The sequence below is a fragment of the Astatotilapia calliptera genome, chromosome 17 (assembly GCF_964374335.1).
Source record: "Astatotilapia calliptera chromosome 17, fAstCal68.1, whole genome shotgun sequence".
Taxonomy (NCBI): Eukaryota; Metazoa; Chordata; class Actinopteri; order Cichliformes; family Cichlidae; genus Astatotilapia; species Astatotilapia calliptera.
Window position 1 is genome coordinate 36,858,619 of NC_137438.1, and position 26,824 is coordinate 36,885,442.

A 26,824-nucleotide genomic window follows, 5' to 3' on the forward strand; every position below is an offset into this window, starting at 1 on the left:
TTTTTCTGAGGTTGCATTGTATCGTTTTATTTACAAGAAAATACATCTTCATCTCTCAACATAAAGTGATTTTTGATCAGATGACCTTAATGTCGCTCAAGCTCTCTTGCTGTAAAGGCTTAAAATACACAGACTCCTACACATGTGTCATATGAGATCCCCAAAAGATGACCTGGGCTACTGTTACTGAAAATTATGTCTTTAACATAATTATGTAATAATTCCAAAGCGTAGTAATCCCTGGATTTAAGGAAGAATCAATGCATGCTGGTCTGTGGTACACAGCAGCCTAATACAAATCCCACAAAAGTACAACATCATTCTCAAACTTACATATAGTCATCCATCTGCTTTTGACAATGTTGAAAAGATTGAATCTGGCTGCCCTGTAGCCATGGAATAACATGAAAATGGCCTTTCCCATAATTCCAGTTCACATACCACGCTGTACAGCAGCTCTGAAATGTAACACCACATTGTGGCTCTTGTAAAATGAAACAGCATGCACTATTAACACAATTATAAAACGACAAGCTGTTAACAAAGAAGAAACTTGTATGATCCAGTGGCGTAGAACTTGCTTCATACATAATCTCTCACTTACATTCAGTCTCTTAATAAACGATGGGGTGAGAAAGGCTGGGAGGGGGTTGGTGGGGGGTATGGGGGGGTTGCACTAGCAAGTAACAGTTCAGTAAGCCACTGCAGAGGCCTGCTGTGTCGTGGGGTTGGAAGAAATGATGAGGTCTCATTCACAAGCCAAAAATTCAATGCAGAGAAATGTTCATAGTCAGACCAGGACCAAGGCAACCACAAACACTGTAGCTGCTTTAACTTTTTTGGCCACTTGGGGGCAGCAGAAACATGCTTTGACCACTACACTGTCAGATTATTGCCTTCTCTGTGTTGCTAGTTGCCAGCAGGTGAATTTTACGTCCCGTCTGATACCAATGTTCACTATCCTGTCCCCTATCATGCGTTTTCATCAATGAATAACTCCACTCAACAGTAAATGACTGGGTTTAGCCTCAGTTTTGCAGGATGATTGGAAGAAAATGATGCAAAAAAACCCCCCCAAATAAATAAAAATCTGACAAAAGAAGAAGAAGACACCTCATCATTTCTTCTCCTGTCTATTCAAGATGAAATACTGGATTTATCGTCTCACTATGCCTGTGAAAATAGCAGGCACTTCTTTGAGCCGACCTCCTTGTTCCAGTTTTACTCGGCAGACTCTTGTGTCATTCAGCGGATCGTGCGCCTTCCTGTCAACAGAGTCCAAATGAACAAAACGATCGTGTTTCGGGTCAGAAACGTATGCCATCTTGCCGTTTTTGCAAGGCTGTGGTGATGCCCGTGATGCTCTCCCTTACATACCAGAAGAAAACAGTCTCTTTAATAGAGAGAACATCCCAGATAGGACCTTTAGACATTAAAGAAAAGAAGTGACTCAAATCTTCAAAATCCGTTTTTGCTTTCCAGTCACATTTCTTTGGGGTTTTGGGGGGGGTTGTCCCACAGAAACCTGGCAGCTCTCACCCTGAGCAGAGCAGCGCTGCATCTAAATGCTCTGAAGTTCTTTTCTTAAACTGTCCCCCAAAAGCCAAGAGGGGAGGTTTCATTGCTGGCATGTAAGCATGGTAGGGACGCAGCTGGGGCTCAGGCAAATCCTGGCATGCAAACCCAACAATATACATTAAAGGTTCCATAAAAGATTAGATAATGCCTGCTTGCTTATATGCCTAAACTTAGACGTCATTTAGCCATTTTTGTCTGAGGATTCTAAGAAGTCCTTGTGTAGACGGAAATACAGCAGTGCACTTGTTGATGATGTACCTGATTGTCCATGCTCTGAGGCTCTGAACACACATATGGTGGAATGTTAACAAAACAGAGGCGTTTTAACAATATAGTGGTATCGTAATCAGTGAGATGGCTTGGTATCATTAGATTGTGCTAGTTAGTCAGGCATGGAACTGGCACTGTTTGAGGCTTATATCCAGCACAGTGTGACAGTTTCACAGAGAAGTCCAGTGTTTCTCCTGTTTTAATTAACATAATGTGTCACAAATAAAAAATACATTTACAGATTTTCTGCCACACAGTTAAAACATGAGGGAGGCTCATATCGAACATGACCAAAGTTTCAAATATGTGCAAACAATCCCTGTCATCCAAAAGCTCTGATTTCAGACACTTCTATTTATCTATATGAGCCAAAGGAACGCAAGGTGGGTGTTACCTTTTCCAGAATGACGATATCATTATAGAGTAATCTCAGGCACTAAAGCCCCACCCACCTGCTGTTCAGGCTTGCTTATGAGGGGCAGCCAATCAGAGTAAAGTTGGCTCAAAGGTCGGGTGGCCTTTCAGAGAAAGACGCTTGAACAGCTTTTCAGGTTGAAAAAAATGATTATTTTGAACTGTGAATCATGCAAAGCTACGCTAGAATAAAAATATTATTAGAACATTAGAATAACCGTAATTGGTCCCCTTTAACTCAGCCCAATCTGAAAAGCAAAGGCAGTCCTGTTTGCAGCTGGTGAACCATATCAAACAGGAGCATTCCAGGTTCGAACCGTGTAAAGAGAGTACATTTATAAAAGCAGTTGTAATCGCAAGTTACCGTCACCACGTAGGAGCGCGGAATTCCCAACTTTTTTAAGAAAGGAAAAAAAACATTTTAACAGTATCACAACTTTCCATCTTTGTTACCAGCAACTTCACGTGTAAAAACAACCTATTATCTATTATAACTTAATAATTTTAAACAGCTGTAACGTGGAGCATATTCTGGAACATGGTAGAGTATTTAAATACACAAAGTCATCCTTTCATTGCTTGGCAAATATGAATGCTGTCTACGGTGTATGAAACGACTTGCCTCAAACACACATTGTCAAAACGCCAAATCATGAACTATCTACTATCGACAATGACTAACGTGCATCTCTCCAGCAGATTTCCAGAGCCTTACATGGTCACTACTAATTACTGTTATTGTTTTTCCTCTAATTTGATATCCTTTTGTGTGTTTGTGTGTGTGTGTGTGTGTGTGCACTCATCTGCTAAAAAAACCCTCTCCGAGCAGGATGAGCTTGCCCTTCCTCACTGGACCTCTTTATCTCATTGTATTTGTTCAATAAACCAGAAACTTAGAGTTCTGGAGTCAGACCTGCGTCACTAATCGTTCTAATAATAGAGTCGGCATCTGAGCCCATTCCAGTGGTTCATGGACGTGCAACCTAACAAAGCTAACGTGAGGTATAAGGAAACAGATTGTACTGTGGCTCTGCAAAAAAAAAAGTTAAAATTACATTCGGGAAAACGAAAATCTGCTGCTAAACTGGAATACTGCTTTGGACATCAAAGTGGCTCTAACCTTTAAAAGGTTTTCCAGCTAAATAGCAGCTCCCAGAGCCACCGTGACATGCACACCTCTGAAAGCAGAGTAAAGTGCTACAAAACAAACAAATTCATCGTCTTGGTTAATTTGGGTGTATCAGTCACGCCACTTTGAGCAGTGGAAGCAAACAGCGTGCATTACAAGCAGCAGGAATACTTGCGAATGCACTTCACTCTCCCCCGCCTCTCAGACTGGAGCAGGGCAAAGGAGAGGGTGAAAAGACGGAGGGGGGAGAGAAGGGAGAGCTCAGAGGCAAAGCTGCCATTAAGAGCTCCCCTGCTTTACCGAGAGGCTCAGGGCAAAAGAAAAAAAAGGGAAAAAAAATTTGTACTAACAAACTGATTTCTTTGCCTTTTCATTGCCTCGCGCCTCCTCCACCACCCCCAGCTTCTTCTTTTCTCCTCGTCTCAATCCTCCTTTACCCCCTCGGATCTCTTCTCACACCTCCCCCCTCACTCCTCAGCTGTTTTTAGGACAGAGTCGTCTCCGAGGATCTTGCAGAGCTCGTTGAGGCGATTCTGCATCTCGGGAATGCCGGCCAGCTGGGTCTCCAGCCGCTGCTTCTCCTCGGTGAGGGAGAGGCGCGTTGCCGTGTCCAGCTGCTCAAAGCGCCAGCCTCCTTCCCCGTCAAACTGCAGCAGGTGGGTGTGGTACTTCCTGGAGGTGGGGAAGAAGGATTAGAAACAAAGAAAAGATTTGCTCCCTACTACAACTCCCAACTACATTAGCATTTATGGACCAAAATATTCCCCCAGTGTGACGAGGCTTACCACAGGGAGGGTCTGTGTGTGATGGAGAGCAGGGAGATGCCGGCATCTTTGGCAGCCTGGAAAATCTTTCCTTCCACGTCAATGCTCACAGCGCTGGTGCACTCATCCAACAAGGCATATTTAGGCCTGACAGAGGCAGAGAAATGGTTTTAAGTTGGTGCTATGCATCCACTCCATGCAATCGGATTGGTTATGCTATACACCCATAAACAAGATCCAACTGTTACAGCAGATGAACTATAGTTTTAAAGGGGCAACTTCTAGAGTAGCTTAGCATGATTCCAAGTTCAAAGTAAGCCTATGTTATCTCGTACTAGGCTTCAATGGAGCTCATTTTATCCTCTGAACCAAGCTGTCTTAGCTTCTTTCTTTAGGGCAGCTTTCCTGTGATTGGCTGCCATTTGAAAACACATGATTTGCAAACAAGAGGGTGTGGCCTCTGAACTCCCAGCCATAGCTGTGTGCCTGTGATAGTCATAATAAAGTCCTCTCTATTAGTCTAAAAGCAAAAGCAAAAAAACAAAACAAAAAACCATCTAAAACCTGCAGTTTGGCTCACAGGCATTACCTGCATATATACTGATCTCATTATTTGGCCACATTCATTATGAGCATTCACCATTTATAGAGTTGTGCAAATATGTAAACGTTGAAAAAACACACTTTAGTTTACTCTTCAGCATTCAATTTCTTAACAGTAATTCCTTCTGTGAAAACAGCCAATGGGCTACACGCTAAGAAATGTTAACCCACAGGCTTTTTCTCCTTACCTGTGGTAGAACATGCGGGCCATACCCATCCTCTGCTTCTCACCTCCTGACAACACATCCTTCCAGTCCAGCTCAGCATCCCAGCCTGAATAAAAAAGGAGGTATTGCAGAGTAAGCAAGTGTTTTTAAGTGTTCTTTTTTTTGGTAATGAACCTCTGAACTAAAAGATTATCACCAGGGGGCAGGATTTAACTGTTTTTAGCCTTGACCATGAGAGGAAATAATATGTTCGTAAACACTTGTGTAGATCACTCACTGCACCATCTTGTAGTACAAGTTGGTATAACATGAAAGCACAGCCAGACCCTAATTCAGCATCAGCTGTTATCCCTTCAGCACCATACAGAGCTGCAAAAAAGTATTTGCCTGATTGCTTATTTTTGTATATTTGTCACACTTACACGTCTCAAACCACCATCGCACAAATTTTGATACTATACAAAGAGTAAATACAAAATGCAGTTTTTAAATGATGATGTCATCTATTAAGGGAAAACAGCTATCCAAACTAACCATCCTGGGCCACCCTTGTCAGCAGGGCTGCAATCAAGTGTTGCGATGATTCAGTTCAATTCAGTTGAATTCAATGTAATTTATACAGCGTCAAATCACAACAACAGTCGCATCAAGGCGCTTTATATTGTAAGGTAGACCCTACAATAATACACACAGAGACAAACCCAAACATCATATGACCCCTTATGAGCAAGCACTTTGGCGACAGTGGGAAGGAAAAACTCCCTTTTAACAGGAAGAAACTTCTGGCAGAACCAGGCTCAGGGAGGGGCGGGGCCATCTGCTGCGACCGGTTGGGCTGAGAGAAGGAAGACAGGATAAAAGACATGCTGTGGAAGAGAGCAAGCGATTAATAACAAGTGCAGAGATTCGGTGCAGAGAGGTCTATTAATACATAGTGAGTGAGAAAGGTAACTGAAGAAGAAATACTCAATGCATCATGGGAATCCCCCAGCAGCCTACACCTATTGCAGCATAACTAAGGGAGGATTCAAGGTCACTTGGTCCAGCCCAACTATATGCTTTAGCAAAAAAGGAAGGTTTTAAGCCAAATCTTAAAAGTAGAGATAGATGACTGGCAATGACTCTTTCACAACGCTGTGGAGGAATTCTGTTGCACTTTTCTTCACAGAATTGATCGTGACATGATGTGTTGCTTTCGAGATCTTTTAGCCCACTTCACTTCATGTCCTATTTAAGTGATTTCTAGATTTAACACGTTTGGCATTATTGTGGGTGTGACTGGTGAAATTATAAGCAGCTTTCCAAAAAATGTGTCTAATCACATTTAATTTATGATTTAACCAACGGTCCCCAACCCTCAACTCAAGTGTTCTACAGTCTCTATATTTCAAAATGAGATTACAATAGAAGAAAGGGAAGTGTAGATACTTTATAACAGCAGTCCCCAACCCTTGGGCCACGAACCGGTACCAGGCCGTGAGTCGTTTGGTACCGGGCCGCGAGAGTTGAGGCTCCAGTGGCGTGTCCAGCGGGGTGGCCTGGGGGGGCACAGGCCACCCCCCCAACCAGACTGGCCACCCCAGGTGCCACCCCGAAGCTAAAACAATAAAATTTAATGAAATATCAAATGTACGATTATGGTTTCACAGTGAAGCTCAGATATCCGAGGGTAAGTGAATGCAGCACCGGCTTCTGCACTATGCGCATCATGTTAGCAAAGGTAGGAGAGCCAAGCACGAAAGACGGCACCGCAGAAAACATTTTTTCAGCGAAAGATTAACACGTTAACATAGCTGGACTAGCCATCGGACGTTTGCATGGTGGGCTGATGACTTATTTATTTTTTTTGTAACGGCATGAACAATGAGAAGTGGTGGATTGGCCAGATGCTGGCCGATGTGTAAAAATAACTCAGTTGTTTGGTGGTGGCTATGGCGGGGCTTCCACAGAGGCAACAGGTGGATGAGGGAAAGTGAGGCAGGAGGAGAGACCCGAGGCAGCCGCCGGTCCAAGTGTCAGGTGTCAGGTGAACTGAACTTCAGGTAAGAAGTTATGACCTGCAGTCTATCTGGGTCAGATATAAACCAAGTTTAGGTGGAGTTTATTTTCATTGTGCTGACTTTTTACAGTCAGTTACAATACCTCATACTGCGTGAGCTAGCATGAGGAGTTTCTATACAGCTGTTCGGTTGCTATGATGTTACTGATAGTGAACTTTATTTTATTCATAAGATTAGTTAGTAGAGCTGCCAACAGTTCCTTAAAAAATGGAATGGTCCCTCATTCAGAGAAAATATTACGCGTTTCATATTGCCTCTTCTTCTCTCATCCTCTCACCCTCCCTCTCCTGTTGCTACTTTAATCATGAAACTGATCAATGATCAGCTGATCGGCTTTTCTCTCTTGTTTGTTTATCGCCCACTTTGCGCCATGAAACAGGAAACCAGCGGATGTCGCGGTAAACAACAGCAGCACGTTTAAGCTTGATCAGCTGTTGTTACAATGTATTTAATATTAATTTCTAGTATCAGCTGATGTTGGCTGGAGCCACAGCTGTAAAGCTGCTGGTCATGATGTCGGTTTGGTTATGTGATGAGAGGGAAACATGAAGATGAAACCAGGAGATGTCCTTACTGAACCATCAGAGCTGAACAGGTGATGGAGAAACAGGTTTACCTTTTAGGTGACATGAATGAGTTGAAGTTATCAACTGTTTCTGAGAGACAAATAACACCAGGATCCTTTTCTAAGTAGCTGACAGCTGGTAACTGTGCAGGTGTGGATCTAGCAAAGTGTTTCCAGGGGGGCAGGTAGGGCATTAACAGGGAGAGGGGGGCACAAGGAAATATTTTCTTATTCTCATTTAAAATGTCTCACTTTTATTAAATAATTATCTGAATCTTGCAAACAAAGTTTTTATCTGACATAAAATGTATAGAAATCATACATATGCCAAAAAGACTACATCATTGTCACAACAGCATTTGTTTTCATTCAAAGGCTTTATGGCTTTAATACCTGGTGGGCCGGTCTGTAGTCAAAATGCCCAATTTTTTGTCCCAGTCCAGCCCTGCAGGTTAATACTGGCAGTGTCACCATGCCAGCTGACTGTATTTCATCATCAGCCAGTGTTCTTTATCAATATTACCAAAGTTTACCATAAGGCAGCATAGAAAGTATTTACTTGCTTTCAGGTTTTATTCAAATGTTAGTCTTTTCATTTGTTTCCCCACTTTTTTCCTGTTTCAAAATCAAACACCAGTTTGTGAGAAGATTATCTTCTTTTTTTTAACAGGCATTGGTTTTGCATTGGCATTGGCTAATTTGCCAATTGTATGTTAAAAATGTTCGTATTTTAATATTCAAAAATGTTTTTGCCCAAAACATGTGCACTACATGTCAGTAAAAATACTATGCAAATATTGATGTCCTTGAATGCTGAGTAAACACTGACTGATTGTATCTCTTGTACTTTATCAACGCAGTATCTAAAAACTTTGCACCGTAGTGGTTAAAATCTCATTCTAATAAGAGTTAAAAGCGCATTCGGTTATTAGGTTTATAGTGTTATTGAATTATGGTTAAGGGTTGGTAGAATTGTTTTTAACATTATCTGCCACCCTTCTCCAAATCTGTGCCTCTACCTGGCCCCCCCAACAAAAATTTTCTAGACACGCCACTGTGAGGCTCGGGTGTGAAATTTCGGGTGTGTTTTAAATTTCGGGTGTGTTTTCAGGGTTTTTATCGTTAACTCAGTTTCCCTGGGTCTTTTCCTGTGTTGTAGTTTTGTGTCTTATTTTGAAAGAAATATTTATGTGTTACCATAGCGACCAGAGAGCATTAAGGGGCAGAGAGGAGGATGTTACTCTCAATGTTTGTCACGGACCCAGTTCCAGGGATTCGGGGTCCGTGAGCAGTGTGGACTACTATTGTAGTTATTATTATTATTATCATTATTGTGGTTGTTGTTATTATGGTTGTGTCTGCTGTCCTGTTTTTCCGTGTTGGTGTACTGTCAGGTGTTTAGGGGTGTGTGCTTGTGTATGTGAGGGTGCGGTCGTGGCAGGCACTTTTAGGCCTGGTGGGTGTGGCCCTGCCAGCTGACCGGTCCCACCCAGGAATCCACACACACCTGGCGCCGATCAAGCCTCGTCAGAGGAGCTTCAAAACAGTGTGGCTGAGAGCTCCTCGACGCTGGATCGTTGAGTGACTTCCCGTCAGTCTTAAGTGTATTGTGCAAGGTTAGTGCAAGCCTACTGTTAGGTTTTGTACTCACGGCTGCCTTTGGTATGCGTGTTTCCTCAGGAGGAATTGTGGCGACCAGGAGGCAGCACACGGAGAGTACACAGGGAACGGAGACAGAGCATGGAGCACGGGATAAAGGAGAAGACACGGAACGGGAGTTGGGATCACACGGGGGGATTTATTGTTGTTCGGATTGTCACCACTGTAAATAAACACTGTTGCACTGTAGAGTCCTGCATTTTGGGTCCTCCTTTCCCCACATCCCCACGGTCTGCCAGCGAGACCGTGACAATGTTGTTAGCACATTTCAGGAGGACACTGCTAATAAAGTTACACAATTACACAGTGAATTCAGATTATTATTATATTCATAAAAATAACAGTTTTCATCTTGGTCGTATCATTTTATTTTGTTGTATTTATCCACAACACCTTAAAGGCTGGTCCGTGAAAATATTGTCTGACATTAAACCGGTCCGTGGCGCAAAAAAGGCTGGGGACCGCTGATTTAACTTACCTGCCCACCTTTTCAAATAAGGCCAGGTAGGTTAGGATAGCTTTAAACATAAAAAATAAACAAAATCATTTGAAAACTGCATTTTGTATTACATTGTTGCGCTCTACACAGATGTTTTAGAGAAGCAGTAATAGCACTTTTTCAAAGTCTGCTGATAGCTTTAAAAAAGCAACCACAGGAATTTACAACAAGCACATTTTAAGGTGGTGTTAGTTGGATATTGTGGGATTATATATGATGACAGGAAATATTTTTTTCTCCTTTGTTATATGAAACATGGAGAAGGCACTTAGAGTTTGATGCCACACAAAAACTAATGAGTAAAATCCATGAAAATGAAAACTGCAATACATGACTTCACATTAAATACTAGACTAAACTGTAAAGAGTTAAAGAGAAGACAAAGACTGTGTAACGGACTAATCATCATATCCTCTTTGGTTATATTGCATGTCTTTGTGAGCCCATAATAATGTGACTGCATACACGTGGGCTAATTACCATGAGTAATGCAAACCTTTCTAAACTGTTTCACAGTGCAACTATTCACGCATTAAACCTTCTTGCGGCGCTAAGCTTGGTACAGTAGTTGGTTCACAACAGTGTAACCATTTGTTCTGCAGGAGGGAGAGAACGGCTGCCAATTTGTCACACACTCAAGTTTAGGAAACGCGCGCTCAAGCTCCTGGCTGATGCACACAATGTGTTTGATCTCAAACACCAGCAAACCTTTTCTTCACAATTAAAGGTTTATAATTAAATGCTTAGGGAGTTTTTTCTTCCCATTGTTGCCAAGTGCTTGCTCACAAGGGGTCATCTGATTGTTGGGGGTTTCTCTGTTTTATTGTAGGGTCTTTAACTTACAATATAAAGTACCTTGTGCTGTGATTTAGTGACAAGGTTCCTTTAGCTCAGTAGTTGATTTTAATTTAGTATGTTGAGTTTTTTTTCTTATCTGGTGATTGTGTGTCTTTTGATTTATGTGGTGAACTGCTGCTCTTTCATGGATAAATAAAAATAAAAGCTGTCTTACCTCCCTCTCTGTTGACAATGTGATTGAGGTTGACTATGGCTAAGATGACCTCTAGGTCCTTGTCACTCATCCCTCTGGCAGCCATGTCCTCCACCGAGTCTGGGTAGATCACCTGGTCCCGCAGTGAACCTAATGACATGTACGGCCTGGGGAAACATAAATGCACATAAGTTGTATCCGTTATGAGCACTAAAGCTCACAAATTGTGTGACAAAAGCATTTTTAGACACTTAAAGAGGAGGAGCTGAAAGAAAAAGATGTCTGTTTTATAGATAGTGTGTTGGATTCTGTTACAGCTGCCAGCTGGCCATCTCATCCTATGTATAAAATATTTACCGCACTGCAGGAGGGAGTCAGCTATGGGTACGATTACATTTGAAGGTTTGGGTAAGACTGCTTCCCACATGGGCGGCAGATCCTTGGTTTGAATCTCGACTGGTTGGACCATTACCTGCCTGTGCTCTCTGTTACCCTCACTCTCTCCTGTCAGAGTTGCTATATTTATTTCACTGTCTCGCTCTAAAATCAACATAAAAATGACAAAAATGTTATCATGATAACAGCTGCTGCTCCAACTGTTGCAGCTCTTGCTATATAGCAATAAAGGAGAGAGGTTACGCATAATGGATAATTACCAAACAACTATAATAATATTTAATTTGATAATATTTATCATATCTAATCATTCTGCAGAGCTAGTATTTTAAACTTAATCTGGACAGTAAATATTTGACTCTGTCCACAGCTCTGGTTTCTCTCTCAGCTGCACAGACACACTCAGGTCCTGTTACAATGGATTAGATTACTGTTATGGTTCACTGGTACAATGATCAAACCCTGCACTTGTTTTGTCTGCCGTGGGCCCTGCGATTATTGAGAGTGTGCATTTGTGCGTATACCTCTGAGGGATGTAGAACATATGCTGAGGGGAGGGTTTGTGTAGCCGGCCGCCGTAGACAGGCCACAAGCCGCCGAGGATCCTGAACAGAGAGCTTTTTCCACAACCATTAGGCCCTGTGATCAGTAGGTGCATGCTCTCTTCCACCTGAACGGGAGAGACAATTTATTAATTCTCCTGAAGCAGAGCGGGCTGTCAGTGTAATTACAATGCATCACTAGGCCATAAAGCTGTGGAAAAAGCAGGAGTGGTGTTAAACTGTTACACACAGAAAATATGGGCTCAAATTGTGGTCATAAATATTTTGTATTTGTAAATCAGTTTTGTACTTGTAAATCAGGATTTGTATGAGTAAAAAGAATTTGTGTGTGTAAAAAAGATTTGTATGTATATCCAAAAAATACGGGTGAAACTCTGCACTCAAGTTTCAACTTACAAATACGAATTTTAACCGTATTTTTCTTCCTTTCAGCTGATTGGTCAATGTCATGTCAATCACAAATGTAACTATCCAATCAGAGAACAGATGGGTTTGGCTGTCGGAGGGGCACTTTTTTGAACTGTCCCTGAAAAGTGGTTTTGTATATTGAACACAACTTAAAAATAAAAATAAAAATCCAGATGAAAATATATAGAATTTGCAAAATATTATCTTGCACCTGTCAAAAATTTGTGTTTAATATCATATTGATATAATAAATGAAATTATTTATTAAGTATCTTTAGATTTCAGTAAATTGTGGCTAATAAAAGTAAAAAAGCCTGATTAATTAATTAATCAAGGCTAAAGTTCTACATATTTAAGGGCTTGGGCACTTGCGCTACAGGCGCTAGCTAGCTTCTCAAGCGTCACCTTAGCTAATTAAAGTCACTGAGCTCTCATAATAAGGCTTATGTGGTTAGTTTCACTAACAGACTGTTTAAGAAGCGCTCTTTTTTTGGTGAATGAAATTCTAGTATTACTTCATTCATATGTAAGTACTAATTTGTAAGTATGGTATATGGCTACAGCTTACTAGCCAAACTAGCTTGTGTTAGCTGATAACTTGGCACGCCCCAATCTCGCATAAATACGCTGATTCTGGCTCAAGATTAAAAATGTAGTGATGTCTATAAGGCAAATCCTTTGAAACATTAGGCCACAGCACACATTACTACTCTATCATTAGTTTTTATAGCTTTAATCCTTTTGCTAAAGTGGTTAACCATGGTTTCCATGGCGAGAAACCAAATATAGAGCCTCATTCATAAACGATGGGTAAAAACGTTTCACACACAAATTTATGATTCTTATTTTCTCTATTTTCATGCACGACTATGCATTTGAAAAAATATTACACACCACTCTTATTGCTACTTATACTACTGCTAATTATTATTATTTAATTTTGGTCAATATTTACAGCTTTACAAAACAACATTGGCTAAAAATGTTTAGAATTAGAATACAAAACTTAATAATATGATATTAATTTACGTGTTACAATGCAAATTAATAATTGAAAATATGTAGACTTTAAACACACTTTAACAGGGTTATCTTATCATATGGGTCACTCTAAGTTTCATATGAACCTAAATGTCAAAATGTTCCTTTTTTCTTTTACTTGCCACAGTGAGTGTCTCAAGTTAAATGATATTCATCACCCCCATTATTTCAGCCAGCTCTTCATCCTCAGACACTATTACCCATCCTGCTTTTTTGCCTTAGTGAGCATGCTCTTCACCTGTATGCAGCTTGCTGTATGCAGATTACATGCAGTGATCTGTCCCATAAATCTTGCAGTAGTTTTGCATGTGCACTTGTTTTTTCGTGCAGGGTAAGAACTAAAAAAAAGAACTTAAAAGAAAAAGATCTTCAGTTCTTCAAAAAACTGCCATTTAAAGTTTGTGTATGATATTTATATTGAAGCTGACATTTTTAAGCACAGCATCAGCGTCTTTTTCCGTTATCAGCTCAACGTCAGCGGCGTACTCTTGTGTAACGACCTCAGGCCAACATGTATAATTGGAGCCTGGTGCAGTCTGCACAGAGGTCTGTTTGCCTGTGGTGTTTGAAAGAGATAAGCTATTCTTATTCATTTGTAATAATTACAAAAGCTGATTCTTTTGATGTCTCAAAAAGCATTTTTATCAAAAACATCATGTCAGTGTTTCCTATTGTTGCCTCCTAACAAAAGAAGTCAGCAGGTCAGAACTGGAATAAGAGACACGTTTTGTCTGGTATCAAATTATCAGCGATGAAATCATGCTAACTCAATTATCCACATACAAGAAACAGATGAAAGGATCAGCAGACCCTCAGCCACTTTTGAGTGAAAAAAACAGAACCTGTGCTGAATGGATGAGCAGATCTTTGCAGCAGATTCACATCTATGATATGAGCGTTATGCATTATACCCTGCATCCAAATAAAACTGGAACGTCTGATCTGTGATTTCCACCACCATGAAATCCTCATGAGGTGAATATAGTAGTGAAAATCCAGAGGGGAGCAACAAGTTGACACCCAAAGGATGTATCTGCTTTCTAATGAGACCCTGGGCCATTGTTTTTAAATGCTAATAAATTCTACACGGACCAAAATCCTCAGGAGTGAAGTCAGAGGGGCCTGAACTATCAGTTAAAGTAGAGCTCAGAAGGAAAAAAAGATCAGCCACCTTGAAGTTTAGGCAAGATACTACAACGTCTCCGTTTGGTGTGATAATCGGGACGTTCTCACACACGATGCCCTTGTCCACATCAATCACTTCGCCTGCAGAAACACAGAAACAGAGAAAAAGGATCAGGAACTACAGTGATTGTGTATTAGAGTAACTGATTGGACTCTGTGTCTTTACCACTTCACTTATTCATTAGCTTAGCATTACCCTCCAACATAAGATGCTTTCTATTAGAGTGTATCCAACCTTTGGCCATTTAGTTTATTGATTTCTTATAATGTAAGCTGATCTGTAAGCTGGCCCAGATAAGGTTTGTGCAATTCATAAAATCTGGTCAAACATTATAAATTAGCAGCAAAACTTGAGCCTGAAGTTAGCATGTAAGACAAATTCTGTTATTGATTTCAGTGAGGCAACTGCCGAAGCTATAGGCTATAACTCATTGCTGATTGTTGCTAATTTGGACAACAGAATGGATCGAATAATTGTTGGCAGACAGATGTTGTTGGGGAGTGAACTGAGCGTTTACCATTGACTATGTTTTGACCTGAACCAAATCAAAGCTTACTCTGGGCTTCAGGTAGCAGAAGTGGTAAAAGCAACAGAGGTTGTTGTGATGGCAACCTCTTCCTCTTCTGGTTTTTTTTTTTTTTGTACAGACAAAGAGGTGTTGTGTGTACACTGCTAGCTACCCTTTATTTCCAGCGGTCCGTCTATGTGCATCTCAGGCTTGCTCTTCTTCTCCGTCGTCGTTGTGGCTGACACAGAAGAGCGCTTGTAAATGCCCTTCTGGACATCCTCGAATACGACAAACATGTTGTGGACCCTCGCAGTGTAGCCTGCCAGCTCCGTGACCTGTCCCAACAAACACACACGGGTCAGTCCATCTCTGGTAGATGTTAGTGTCACCACCATTGTGATAAAGATCACGATCATGGTGATGTGCCTGATAAAAATGTGACCCCATGAGTGCAGGACTTGGAACATTGATCCTAAGCTAGGTTTCATTTTAACTTCGGCTGCTGCATCTGCAATAGCCATAAAGTACATTCAGTGCCCCCGTTAACAGGAAGCTGTTCCTCCTCAATATCTCCTGGTGCTTGCTTATATTAAATAATTAAGGTTTTTATATGTTCTGATGAAGGCCACAAGGCTATAACATTAACATGTCTGCTGGCATGGCCAAAACAAATTGGCAAAATGAAGATCTGTCAATACATTTCCCTAAAGTTTGTGTCAGTAGACAAGCAGACTTAGAAAAAGGTTTTGAATCTGTGTAAAATATAAAAACAGAAAAACAGAATGAAATCATGTACAAATTGCATAAACCTGTATTTTACTCACAAAACCCCCCCCAGAAAACATATCAAATGTTTGAGACTACTCATTCGCTAAAGCTGGAGTGGATACTCATTCAAAATGAAACTTTTCTGCAGTCAGGGGAATCTAAATCTGACTAAAGACAGGGACCATCTGGAGTGTTATCAGTGCTCAGTTTAAAAGCCTCTCTGATGATATGAGGGTGTTTTAGTGCCTGTGGAATTGGCAGCGTGCACATCTGAACAGGCACTATAAATGTTGAAAGCTATATCCAGGTTTTAGAGAAACATTTTCTCCCATCGAGATGACGTCTTTTTCAGGCAAGACCTTGCACATTTCAGCAAGACAATACTAAAGCACATAAAATATCTTTCAGAATCTGGAGGCTGAACTTTTTATCAGATGACAAAGACCCAGAACTGTTGAGCAGCTAGAATCATATGAGACAAGAAAGGGACAACATCCCTCTGCCTGAAGTCCAGCAGCCGCTCTCGTCAGTTCCCAGACTTTTACCGACAGTTGTTAAAAGAAGAGGCTGTACCACACATACCACACAGTGGTAAACATAACTTCTTTGTGAGGCATTGCTGCCATCAAATTCAAAATAAGCTCATATTTTCTTAAACTGCTACATTTTCTCAGTTTGTGTTTTGATGTTTTTTGTTTCCCATATGCAATTTTGAAACGAATTAAAATGACAGATTTATAAGATTCAAAAATCATTGCATTTTGTTTTTACTCACATCTTACAAGGCGTAGCAACTTTTCCTTACTGTTTGTGTGTGCTTTTGGATTAGATATATCATATATTTGCTTTTCCTCTTGTGGTTCTTTGCACCGTGATAATAGGCACGCACGCAGATTCCCCGCATAGCTCAAAAGAAAAAAAAAAAACAAACCCTACTTCCACTTCCAATGTTCAATTTTTATCCAGACCACATCTCACTGAGATCATAATTTCACTTCACTTAACCAGCTCTAAATGTCATCCTTAAATAATTACTACTTATTCTGTATTTTCACCTTGTATTCATCTACCTCTTCCTGGATTTTAAAAAGAGATTTTTGTAAACATGATCATAAAATTAGTAAAATAATACATTTACTAATGTCCCACCGGGAGGAGGCCCCGGGGCAGACCCAGGACACGCTGGAGAGATTATATCTCTCGGCTGGCCTGGGAACGCCTTGGTGTTCCCCCGGATAAGCTGGAGGAGGTGGCTGGGGAGAGGGAGGTCTGGGCCTCTTTGCTTAGGCTGCTGCCCCTGCGACCCGGCCTCGGATAAAGCGGATGAGGATGGATGGATGGAATACATTTACTGCTGAGGCAACAGAGGAAAGGAGCCAAATGTGTTTACAGGCACCTGGAGAGTGTTTCTTTTCGCTTTCTGTGGTGCACCCTGCAGCGAGACAATGCCGGCTGTTGACACAGCTTGATTATTTTAAACATCGAGCACCATTTCTGAGAATTCATGGACACCGTGCGGGGCAGCGGACCAGCTCAAACTCATTCAACCAGTTATATTTCTACTCGTGTGCTGGTTAGCCCAGTGGCTGCCAAAGTTCAACAGCATAGCAATATATATTAGGGGTGCTACAATACACAAAATTCACGGTTCAGTTCGGTTCGATACTTTGGTGTCACGGTTCGATATTTTTTCGATACAAAAAATGTTCTTGCCTTTTTAATTTGTCATTTATTAAAATTATAAATATATATTTTAACTCAAAAGTACAGTTTTTAAATTTAATGTTGCTGAAACAACAAAGTAATAAATAAATAAATCTATCTGATCGAGAAATCACTCATCTTTGGAAAAGAGAGTTTATTACAGAGAAATGGCTCCTTCCAAAATAAAAGCTATACTATATGCTTCTTGGGTATACTCTCAGCAGCATATTAAACCTATCAGGTCCCCATAAGGAGAATCATGTGCTAACAGCTGTCTAAATGACCCCGGTAAAGTTTGTAGCATGCCTGGTTGTTGTTTTTGTCTGCTTCCACTTGTCTTTGCACTAGGATGATGTCGGCGTAAATGTGCAGTCATATTCGTTGTGTTCCCACTAGTGCTGTCAGCGTTAATCTGAAATGACGTTAACGCCACAACACGGCTAATCTCCGTTAACGAGCTACGGCGGATTGCCCCGTACGTGGGGCTGGACAGCGTCAACACGTTAACGAACAACTGCGCTAACGCAGTAGTTCACACCAATGTAATTGAGCATTGCGTGGCACATCCGACATACTGTTTTACTTTAGTCCATGACACGCTTACCTTCAGGGTCATGCTTCACATGAAAACCAAAATAGTTCCAAAGGCCAGATCTGAATGAGGGTGGGGGAGGTTCAGTTTGCCATGTTGCAAGGAGATTAGCTTCTGTCTTGCTAGCATGCGCTGCGCTCACTGGATCTGCGCTCGACAGTGCAGCCTAGGCGGAGTAGTCGAACGCAGATCCACTGAGCTCTCAACAGACAGCCTCGTCAGAAGAAAAGTTGATAAAATAAATTAAAAATTTTGTATTGTTCGATACATATGCTACCGAACCAAAAGCACTGTATCGAACGGTTCAATATCAATACGAGTATCGTTGCACCCCTAATATATATGCAGCTTCAGTTTATTTTATTATGAGCCTCATTAACAGCACCAAAAAACCCACTGGGAAAAAGAACCACAGCCCTGCATAATGACATCTGACATTTCAACATAAGTATAGCAATGATTACAAAACACACACATTTGTGTTCTTTATAGTCTGCCTTTGTTCAAAATCCCTGATGAAAACATGCTGTTTGACTCATTTTTGTCTTAGTAATTAGTTCAACTTTTGCATGATATATCACCCAAATGTTAGTCCGATTGAATTTTTCTTGCTTTTGCTAAAATAAAGTGACCTCCTAAAGCCGGGAACACGCTGTAATAATGCAAAATCCGTTTTGTACAAAGCAATTGGACATCTTATGCAAGAGAGATCCTTTTGATATGGCTGTATATAAGTAAACAATACGTAAGTAATCAGTTTAAATATTTAACCAGCCTAGACATTCATGCAGCATTGCAATATTTGTCCTGAATTCACAAAAAAACATACCGGGGCAAATTAAATACCACTAAAACCATCACATCCACTATTCTGGTTTAGAATCAAGCAAACATGAGCTTTTCTTTGCTTGAGCTTTTTAAACGTGATGAAATTTTCAAATACTGGAGTCAGCATATGTGCAAGTAACCCCTGTGTGTTTCTTTTTTTGAAATCTTGGGTTTCTATGATGTCAGTGAGAGGGGATGTCCCTAATATGGTCATCTCAGAAGAGGGGCAATCACATGAAAATGCCCCCCTCCAGTATAAGTTAATAAGGATTATTTTGAATTGTGACTCACATGAAGCTAATCTAGCAGCAGAATAGATCCCTTTAACTAACACCCAGCTGCAGATTAAATGAGACCTGACTGCCCACTCGTAAACACGGCCCTGTTCTGAAGACCAGACAAGGCAGGTGCTGTAATCTGGTGCTTGCTGGGTTTTTTGGTGTGCTCAGCAGGTGTATTAACAAATACAGCCGCTTCATCCTTTCTGATTGGCCTAAAAAGAGTTCAAGTAAATGCTGTTGATCTTCCAGCTCTGCAGAAGTGCAGAGCTGAAAGATCAACAGATGGAGGATTATTTGCAGCTAAGCTGAGCTCTGAGAGAAGGAGCTCTCAAAACACACACACAAGCGCTGGGTTTCACTGACCCGAGAGTGATGGTGGATTCACTCTTCAGGAAGTGAGGCCTATTTAAGCCCTCTGTGTTCAGTTCTGTTCCCATAATAGAATTCCAAGCAGTGTAACACATACAGCATCAGAGCACCAACCTGACCCAGTTCTGTTTTTTACTTAGTCACTGGATCATGTGCTGATAGAACAGGGTGCCAATTTTAATGTACACGAGTGAACTACTGTGTTGTGTGTGAGGTTGGTAGATATTTATGTGCTTTTCACATAAAAATAAAAAACAAAACGGGGACTTTTAGTCTTACCTTGTTATTGTGGAACAAAGAACAAAAACAACAGCAAAGCTTTTTAAGATGAATAACAAACTACTGCAAGGTAGGACTTGTCATGGGCCAATCTGACTGCACACACACACACTCCTCCATATTAAATAGGCAGAGTGTGTGGAGGCGTGAGCTGGGCACGCTGCCTCAGGAATGTGCTCCATCCCTGCTGTCTGTCAAACTGCACACACACACACACACATCTCTTGGCCTTGCACGCAGGGGCACGCCGCAATGCATCTCAAGCCACGTGCGCACACGTGCTCAAAACAGAAGTGCATGCAGGCTTAAACTCGTATCCCCCGGGAACGTGTTTTTCACAATAAAATGATAATCATGGTGTGAAGAAGGTGGCATGATGGGAAATTCTTTAGCACGGGTGAAACAGTTAAGGAAGCTCACAGCCAACCGCAAGCACATCGAACCAGTTTCATTTCCTCCTCTTTGACGCTGTTTCGGGCTGCTGAACCGTCGCTGACAGTCAAGTTACTCGCTGACAGGCATGAGATAAACCCGCCAGATCTTTGCTCAAATATTCCACATTTTTATAAAGGGAATTATCAAAAAGCCTGGGATAGTACACACCAACACACAGGGTGGCACGTGATCAAAAGTGCAGCAGTACTAATGAGCTGCAGTGCAACACAGCTTCAGCACAAATGTGCTGCAACCAAATCCTCTTATGGACTTCAAAATGTAGCCTGAGAGAGAGAGAGAATGAACTGGTCTTGCAATTTCTTTCTTTCTTTCTTTCTTTTTGGATTAAAGTGCAATGAAAGATCAGGGATTTGGCTATCAATGAACAAGGTCTTTCATTCAGCTTTTTTTTCTCTTGTTTTTCCTTTTTCATGCTGCGTGGTGAGTTTTGCAAGAAGAAGAAGGAGAGAGATGGACATAAATCAATCCGACATTCTTGATGTCCACTCGTCCATGTACACATGGGCCACCGGAACGACCCACCGATGCTCAAACCTGGCCGGTTTATTTCTTCAAGAAGACATTTTTACTGACATCTGAGCCAGAAAACTGCAAAGTTGTGACACTCTGTACAGTCTTGGGTACTTCCTACTGTTCAGACGGACAATTAAACCTAAAAAGCTGCCAGATATGTTGTGAAAGAACAAAATGCTGAATCATTATAAGTTTAAATAAGCGCAAAAGACCTTTTCTTGTATGAAACTTCTGCTGCACTGCAACTGACTCTCAAACACATCATTTGCAGGATATAACACGTATTCAAAAGGCAACATTCATAAATTTCCATCTTAAACAGCGAAAATCTGTTATTAACAGATTAATCACTTCTTCATACAGTCTCTAACTTATCCAAAAATAATGAAAAATCTGTAATTTAATGCCTTAAAAGGGAAGCATTCCACATGTTGCTTTTCTGGACTCTACTAGAGCCGCTTTGCATGATTCACTTCATGCACAGGATGAAAGAAGTCCCCTCTCCCTTTAACCCAGCTTGTCTTCTGATTGGCTGGCCTTTGCAAACAGCAGGTCTGGACAGGAGGTTGGACTCACAGCCAGAGCTGTGTGCCTCAGATGACTAGATTATTAACATCAGAGTTGCTGCAACTTTCAGAATGGACGAGTATGAAATGCAGGTGTGCATGAGAGATCAGTGTAAGATGTGGGCCTGTGAGTCTCAGTTATGAAGTTTTCTGATTGAAAATGACAGCAAAGTTGTGTTAAATTCAGCATACTACAGTGCACCTCTTTGTAGGAGGACATGATCCTCTCGATGGCATCAGCTCCTGAGGCCAAGAGGTTACGTGCGGTGGTGAACGCCTCTGTTCTCTCGCTCACCATCACCTGGGTCTGACCGTCAGCTGTTTCTATAAGGGTGGAAAGACAGGCACAAGACATGGGACAGCGAGCAGAACAATTAACTTCGGGACCTCAAAAGACAAAACAGAGCTTTGTGTGTCAGCGGTGCGAAACATATTTTCACACTTTCACCTGGGAGCATAAGGATACGATGGAAAAAGGTTCATTAAATATCTGTAGGTACAGTGTAATAAGGGACTCGGTTACAGGCTTATTATTGATGCTGAGAGCTCATCAGGGAGGTGTGGGAGGCAGCTACTGTTTTCACACATGCTAATCAGCTCCCGCTGGTAGAGTAAGCAGTAACTACAGTTATTATAGTTGCACTTAAAAGGCTTAACAAGCACAAGACGCGTGCTAGGGTAACGCTACACCTAACCGACTCCCTACCGCTGTCAGCGAAGCCGGTGGCTGTGATGATGGGCACGGCCACCATGACGAGCCCGGCGCCGCTCCACACGTACTTCATGAGGAACTGCTCGATCATGATGTACCAGAGCCGTTTGGACAGGATCAGGTTCATCTGGTCTGCCAGAGCCCGGTAGCACTTCTGCAGCTGACACATCTCCACCTGCAGCGGGCGGTACATCAGAACATGAAGCAACACAGGCATTTCCCAAATCTCTGTGTGATCTGTGAAAAAGGCCGTGCAGTAGAATTTCTTCAACATAATAGTAAAGTCTTTCACACTGATGCTCTTTCAGAATAAAAATAGCTTTAGTCAATAAAGTTAAAACTAACTCTGCTGCTAATCTTTGTGCCGGCTCTTATAGCATATTTGTGATCCTAACAGCCTCAAGCAGCAGTAGATGGAACATTGTTATGGATATGACCATTCATCTTAGCTGGCCATCCTCAAAGACCTACCTCTAAAGTTACCGCTTCACCCATAGTAATTACATTGGTGTCTACAGATTGTAAATGTGTTATGCATTTCACACGTAACGTGGCACATCCGGGCACAGACACTTCCTAATAAATAAACACAATAATGATCGTGTGGCTGCACATAACTCCCACACCGCTTCCATTCTGCAGCTAGCACTCACATGCCCACATCCGTCTCTGCATACCTTGTGTCCTCTGTAGAAAGCTATTTCCTCAGCATTAGCAATGATCCTAGAGTGCACATAGCGCAGGTAGCCCTTCCTGTGAGCCTCTTCGGCCACCAGCTTGCCAAATTTGGGCGAGCATGCACGCAGGACTTTAGCCGTGGCAAACACCACGAGCCCTGCCAGCAGGGTCGGACCGGAGGCGTTGGCCCCCCTGGACCTGGCGGTCTGAATCAACGTGTAGGAGGTCAGCATCACATCCAGTATAGGCTTGGTGAGGTTAGAATAGAGATGGGCCACGGACTGGGAGAACATCATCACGTCCTCGGTGAGAGACTGGTCCGGGTTGGCGAGCCTCCCGTCCATGTTGCTGACTTTGTAGTAGGTCTGATTGGTGAAGTAGGTCCGATAGGCATGGTTCACTAGCCGGGTGCGGAAGGCCAGAGCCAGTTTGCACTCCAGGTACCGGATGGCGCTGTTGACGAACGTGGCCGGGATTGCAATGAGGAGCCATTTGATCAGCTGGATGATGAAGCGTTTGGGTTTTTTCTCCACGATCGTTTTGACTATCTTGCCGTCCAAGCTGGCAACGTAAATAGAGAGAAACGTCCTAGATATCAGCGCCACCGAGTGCAAAGAGAGCAAAGCGAGCTCTCTGGAAACGAGCTTGGGAAAGAGGATTTTACCAAGTTCCAGGATCTGCATGAAAAACTCAGTATTTACCCCCGGGGATGGTTTCCTATCAATCACAGCATCCGTTTGAGTCTTTCCCGAGCAAGTGGAGCCGTTCTCCGCCTTTGAAGCCCGGTGATTGCTCCCAGGACCTTTGTTTTTGCAGAGCTGCTTGCAGATGATGGGGTACAGCGTTCTGACACCGTATGCAGCAGCCGCAAGAAACACGGCTCGCTTCGCCGCGGCCGTGCGGTCCCATCTCACTTTAGTCGCCGCATCGAGGATGTTGGACATTTTTCAACCGTTAGTCGTCTCTGCAACCAGCCCTTACTACACCCATCCCCCAGACCTGACTCACCGCGTCGACATAAAGAGCGAGAGGATGGCCGGACTGATGTGAAGCGAGCCCGATACTTGTGCCGCTACATCCTGCTCCCCTTTTTTTTGCGCCAGCTACAAGCACTTCAAACTAGAACAAGTGCACTTCCGGTTATTGTTGCCAAATTAAAGGCGTTCCTACCTCCACCGTGTCTGTGTTAGCTTTTATTTTATAAAGAAAATCAGCCCAACATCCGGTTTTGCTGTCGTCACTGGCGACTTAGTTTGCAAAGGGGTTTTTTCATTGGTCGAGCCCCCGGCAAAAATATGATTGGTTGTCTGACAGACGTAAATAAATTAGTCCCAACTGATTTATTCTACTATACTACAGTATTTTATTTTAAGCAAACGTAAGGCACAGTGAAATAAAATACAGAAATAAAGCAGACAAACTCCATGAAAATTACACATATATATTTTCTTCTTTGAGCATTTCTGAGCACGTGTCGGAAGTCTGGTGGTTCGTCCTCGCGCTTCTATTGTATTCTGAAAGCTAAGATAAAGTTAGCTACCTAGCTGAAACAAAACAATAAGCTATGCACGCACTCTGAATTTTTGTGCTGACACAGGCACAAAAGCTTTGTAGTTTTCTGGATTTTGTCGTTTCTATAGTAATTAAGAGCTGTTAAAAATGAACTGGGTGGGAGGTTCAAGGTAAGAGAAAGCAAATTTTGGTTATTAGCTGATGTGTTAATGTATATCATATTAGCCTATAAATGTTTAAGCTAACTAGACATGTAACTGCTCATTTCAGAAACCGGTTAGTGATGAGGAATAATGCCAAAAAGCAGAGGGTAAGACAACCAAATAAAACTTACATTGTTTTACATTAAGTGCAAGTAGGATGCTAAATATTAAATGTTTAATTGTATACTCCATAAAATATTGTATCCAGAAGAAAACTTGCTTTAAAGGGATGCATTTCTAACCAGGGTTGTTTTACAAAATGGAAAGAATTGTTTTGACTTTTAATTTTGAGTATAAGTTAAATTCTTACATAAGGAGGTCAATAGTGCACAGGTTGCATATTGAAAATATATTTAAAGTAGTGGAATAAGACTTTTAATAATAATAATAATAATAAATTTTATTTAAAAGCCACGTTCAAGACATCTAAGGACACTTAGAATAGAATAAAAGACATAGTAGAACAATGACAAGATCTATCTATATATATGTGTGTGTATACATGGTTTATAATGTGTGTAGCTTTGGACTTGTACTTGTTCACAACTTTAATTACTTATTTGTTGTTTGGTATTTTTAGTAGAAGGCAACTTAGCCATTTGAAAAGCCCAGACATGGCCTATTTGAAGTTTCATTGATGTGAAGTCTTAAAACTCAACAATACCCCAAAATAACTCATTAATAATCACTAGCCCAAATTGCTGCCTTTGTTTTTCACAAACATTTTATTTATTTTTCATGTAATAAACATTAAAATCTATATCCTTGTGTAATGATAATTCATTAAATAAATAACAATCACTAATGTTCAAGCTTGATGTTTTTTCATTGTAATCAGTTTTGTAAATGTATTAAATTAACAAAGCCTTTGTCCCTGTGCCTAAATATTGGTTGTGCTTTTTCTGTTCCAGGAATTCTTTGAAAAGAGAAAAATGCAACAAAAACTTAAAAACATGGGAATACCTGTCCCAGCCCCTTCCCTAGGCAACACTAGTTCTGGTAGTTTGGACCTAATGACTCTGTTTATCGTCAACCAGATTGCTGCTAAAAAAGCATGTAAAGGTGAGATTCACAGCCCCAGATCACCAGAAAACAATAATCGAATACATTTAAGCCTCAGGATGGCAAATGATGTAAACAGAAAGTGTTCTTGTTTTTCAGATCCTCCTAAAGCAGCAGTTCTTGGCAGCTGTAAGGCAGGAGCCAGGCATAAGAGAAAAGATCCTCTGGTGCTCTCGATGAGCCCCTGTTCCCCATCACGGCTGTGTCTTGTTGAGGGCCAGTCTGAGTACAGGTATAGCCCCACTGTGGGTTAACAGTTCTTGTAGCCAATTATGTTAATATAATAATAATCCTCTTAATAAATGGAATGAAAAGGGTTTTAAAAGTATTATATTTTCCATTTTAACAGTGTTCAAGAAAGCAGAGAAAGAAGGAAGGTAATTCCACAAGGGTTCAAGTTTCAGCGTGTAAGTCACTTTCCCGCTCTTCATGGTTTTACTTCAAGTTAGCGAAACGTGCTTAATATGAACAAATGTAAAGACACTCACTAAATCCCTGTTTTTGTAAGTTGTCGCCAGTACTTGAGTCAGGTTTCTCAGACAACAGTGCCTCTGACTACCTGCCTGCCATACCTGATGCCCGCAGCCCCTTCTCTTCCACCTCATCTGCCTGCTCAGGCCAAGGTTGTGTAACACTAATAGACTATTAACAACTATAACTCAGTTACAGTACTGCGTATTCTTCTTTGCGTGATGATATCTTATGAAATCCAACTGTTCTCCACAGGAACTTTCACCCTGCAGCTGAATCTCCAGAAACAAAGCCAAGCACTGCATCCCTCTTCTCCCCCACCTTGGGACACCTCAGTTCTATCGCAGACCGATGCAGTAAGGGATAGCTCTTATTAGAATTACATCACTACTTTAAGGTTAAAGTTGTAGTTTTTACACATTTTACCCCACACGTGGTTTCATATGTAAGAAAGGAAAAGTATGGAAACTCTGACTTGAGTTGAGAAACTTATCTAAAGTTGGTGTGGAAAAATGGCTTATGTTGGTGTTGTTTAACAGGCCAACAAAGATTTTGGTAACTTCTCAGAACTCTGCTTTACAATAAATCATATTGTGCTTTAATTATAGAATGTGACATATGTCATGTGTGTCAAGGTCTTTCACAGTGAATGTAATCTTTTTTTTGTGTATTGATTTCATTCATGGGAATTAAAAACTGGTAATTTTGCCATGAGTGGGGGATGGCCAACTTCGATGAAAATTGAAGCTGCATGCCATCCTTTTCGCATTGGCTTTCTTCAGATTGTGAGAAATGGATAGCCTGTCCCCCAGTGACCTCATCTACAAACATGGTTTTTGCACACCTACACAAGTGTAATCCCAGGTGCCTAATTATAAATACTTATTTATATTTATTCAGGCTATTCAGGCCTAAAATTCAGGCATTCTTGTTCAATACAAAAGCTGAAAACAACAAAGAAAAAGTAATGTAGCATTACTTTTGGTATTACTAAAGGTACCAGTATTTTATCATATCACTATAGTATTT

General features: G+C 41.3%; 2 protein-coding genes and 1 long non-coding RNA gene across 4 annotated transcripts in view; 2 read left to right on the plus strand and 1 right to left on the minus strand.

The window, feature by feature from the left end:
- abcd2 (ATP-binding cassette, sub-family D (ALD), member 2) lies at nucleotides 1-23,716 on the minus strand. Its single transcript, XM_026146070.2, has 10 exons — nucleotides 22,547-23,716; nucleotides 21,864-22,044; nucleotides 21,360-21,481; nucleotides 14,974-15,136; nucleotides 14,279-14,373; nucleotides 11,620-11,765; nucleotides 10,721-10,866; nucleotides 4,947-5,031; nucleotides 4,177-4,302; nucleotides 1-4,063 (listed from the first exon to the last, which is right to left on the minus strand). The coding sequence occupies exons 1-10, from the start codon at nucleotides 23,489-23,491 to the stop codon at nucleotides 3,859-3,861; spliced, it is 2,214 nt and encodes a 737-aa protein (XP_026001855.1). The 5' UTR covers nucleotides 23,492-23,716; the 3' UTR covers nucleotides 1-3,858.
- LOC145421477 (uncharacterized) lies at nucleotides 5,726-9,400 on the plus strand. Its single transcript, XR_013902846.1, has 2 exons — nucleotides 5,726-9,141; nucleotides 9,231-9,400. It is a non-coding gene; the product is annotated as an uncharacterized LOC145421477 (long non-coding RNA).
- The window catches only part of redic1 (regulator of DNA class I crossover intermediates 1), a 6,767-nt gene continuing 3,581 nt past the window's right edge, over nucleotides 23,639-26,824 (plus strand). Inside the window, exons 1-7 of one of the 2 annotated variants that reach the window (XM_026146072.2) lie at nucleotides 23,639-24,229; nucleotides 24,330-24,369; nucleotides 25,174-25,324; nucleotides 25,424-25,556; nucleotides 25,674-25,731; nucleotides 25,833-25,947; nucleotides 26,051-26,151. In XM_026146072.2, coding sequence (XP_026001857.1) covers nucleotides 24,207-24,229; nucleotides 24,330-24,369; nucleotides 25,174-25,324; nucleotides 25,424-25,556; nucleotides 25,674-25,731; nucleotides 25,833-25,947; nucleotides 26,051-26,151 — 621 coding nt within the window. In that variant the 5' untranslated portion in view covers nucleotides 23,639-24,206. Of the gene's footprint in view, nucleotides 24,370-25,173; nucleotides 25,325-25,423; nucleotides 25,557-25,673; nucleotides 25,732-25,832; nucleotides 25,948-26,050; nucleotides 26,152-26,824 lie in introns of both variants that reach the window. The other variant, XM_026146071.2, reaches the window with a different exon arrangement.